This window comes from Parus major, chromosome 25LG2 (genome assembly GCF_001522545.3).
Source record: "Parus major isolate Abel chromosome 25LG2, Parus_major1.1, whole genome shotgun sequence".
Classification (NCBI taxonomy): Eukaryota; Metazoa; Chordata; class Aves; order Passeriformes; family Paridae; genus Parus; species Parus major.
In genome coordinates, this window is record NC_031794.1 from 754819 (window position 1) to 756386 (window position 1568).

At 71.6% G+C, this 1568-nt stretch overlaps 1 protein-coding gene across 1 annotated transcript in view; it reads left to right on the forward strand.

Annotated features, from left to right (window-relative positions):
• The window catches only part of DENND4B (DENN domain containing 4B), a 16486-nt gene that overhangs the window by 13140 nt on the left and 1778 nt on the right, over positions 1 to 1568 (forward strand). The window contains exons 11-14 of the mRNA XM_033519789.1: positions 40 to 283; positions 462 to 579; positions 1127 to 1360; positions 1438 to 1554. Of these exons, the coding sequence (XP_033375680.1) occupies positions 40 to 283; positions 462 to 579; positions 1127 to 1360; positions 1438 to 1554 (713 nt within the window). The remainder of the gene's footprint in view (positions 1 to 39; positions 284 to 461; positions 580 to 1126; positions 1361 to 1437; positions 1555 to 1568) is intronic.

The following is a 1568-nucleotide window of genomic DNA, read 5'->3' on the forward strand; positions in this document are numbered from 1 at the left end:
GTTTGGGGGGCAGAGCCCAGCTCAGGTGCTGCCCCCCAGGTGCTGCTGTCCAGCTGCTCGCGCTGCCCGTTTGGGGGGCAGAGCCCAGCTCAGGTGCTGCCCCCCAGGTGCTGCTGTCCAGCTGCTCGCGCTGCCCGGGCTGTGCCGGGCTCGTGTTCGACGAGGAGCTCATGGCCGGCTGGACCTCGGACGACTCCAACCTCAACACCTCCTGCCCCTTCTGCTCCCGCTCCTTCGTGCCCTTCCTGAGCATCGAGATCCGCGACTTCCGGCGCCCCCCCAGGTGCGACCCCCGGGGACCCCCCCGGAAAACTCCTGGAGGACCCCCGGGGACCCCCGTCCTCGCTGGGGACGCCCCGATGTCCAGGTGCCCTCCTGATGTCCCCCCCTGCTTCCATCCATCCTCTGGGGACCCCCAAACGTCCCCCGGTGGTCCCGTGACCCCCCCGTCTCTCCCGCAGCCCCCCCGGGGCCGGCCCGGTGCCCCCCTCCCCGCAGGGGCCGGTGCTCAGCGACCGCCGGCGCTGCCTGGAGCTGGACGAGACCCCCGAGCTGTGCAACGGCTGCGCCGACACCCCGGTACCGGGGGGACACCGGGGCTGGGGGGGATTCACCCCGGATTTTGGGTTGGGAGGGGATCCCTGCGGGGGCTGGAAATGGGGAGGGGTCCCTCATCCCTGGGATTTGGGGTTGGGACAGTCCCGCCCGGGGTTTGGGGTCTCTGGGGGGGCCCCACCCAGGATTTGGGGTCTCTGGGAGGGTCCCACCCGGGATTTGGGGTCTCTGGGGGGGTCCCACAAAGGATTTGGGGTCTCTGGGGGGGTCCCACCCGGGATTTGGGGTCTCTGGGGGGGTCCCACCCGGGATTTGGGGTCTCTGGGAGGGTTCCACCTGGGATTTGGGGTTGGGACAGTCCCGCCCAGGATTTGGGGTCTCTGGGAGGGTCCCACCCGGGGTTTGGGGTCTCTGGGGGGGTCCCTGCCGGGTTTGGTGGTTCTGGGCTGGGCAGGGGGTCCCTCACCAGCCCAGTTTGGGGGTCCCAAGTGTGCCCCCACCATTCTGAGGTCCCAGGGAATGGGCAGGGGGTGTCCCCCCACTCTAATTCGGGGGTCCCCCCTGCCCACAGCCCCCGGGGCGCTGGGAGCGCGTGGCCTTCGCCTACCTGAGCCCGCTGGTGCTGCGCAAGGAGCTGGAGAGCCTGGTGGAGAACGAGGGCGGGGAGCTGCTGGCGCGCCCCGAGCTCGTGGACAGCCACCCCATCATCTACTGGAACCTGGTGTGGTACTTCCAGCGCCTGGCCCTGCCCAGCAACCTCCCCCTGCTGCTGCTGGGCTCCCAGCACGCCCCCCGCGACCCCCAGGTGGGCTTTGTGGGGCTGGGGGTGGCTGCGAGGGGCTCGGGGAGGGGCTGTGCTGACCCCCCCGGGCCGGCCCGCAGCCCCCCGAGCCCTCCCGCGTCCGCGTGCGGCTCCTGTGGGATGTGCTGAGCCCCGACCCCGAGAGCTGCCCCCCGCTCTACGTCCTGTGGAGGCTGCACAGTGAGCGGGGAACGGGGACGGGGAACGGGGA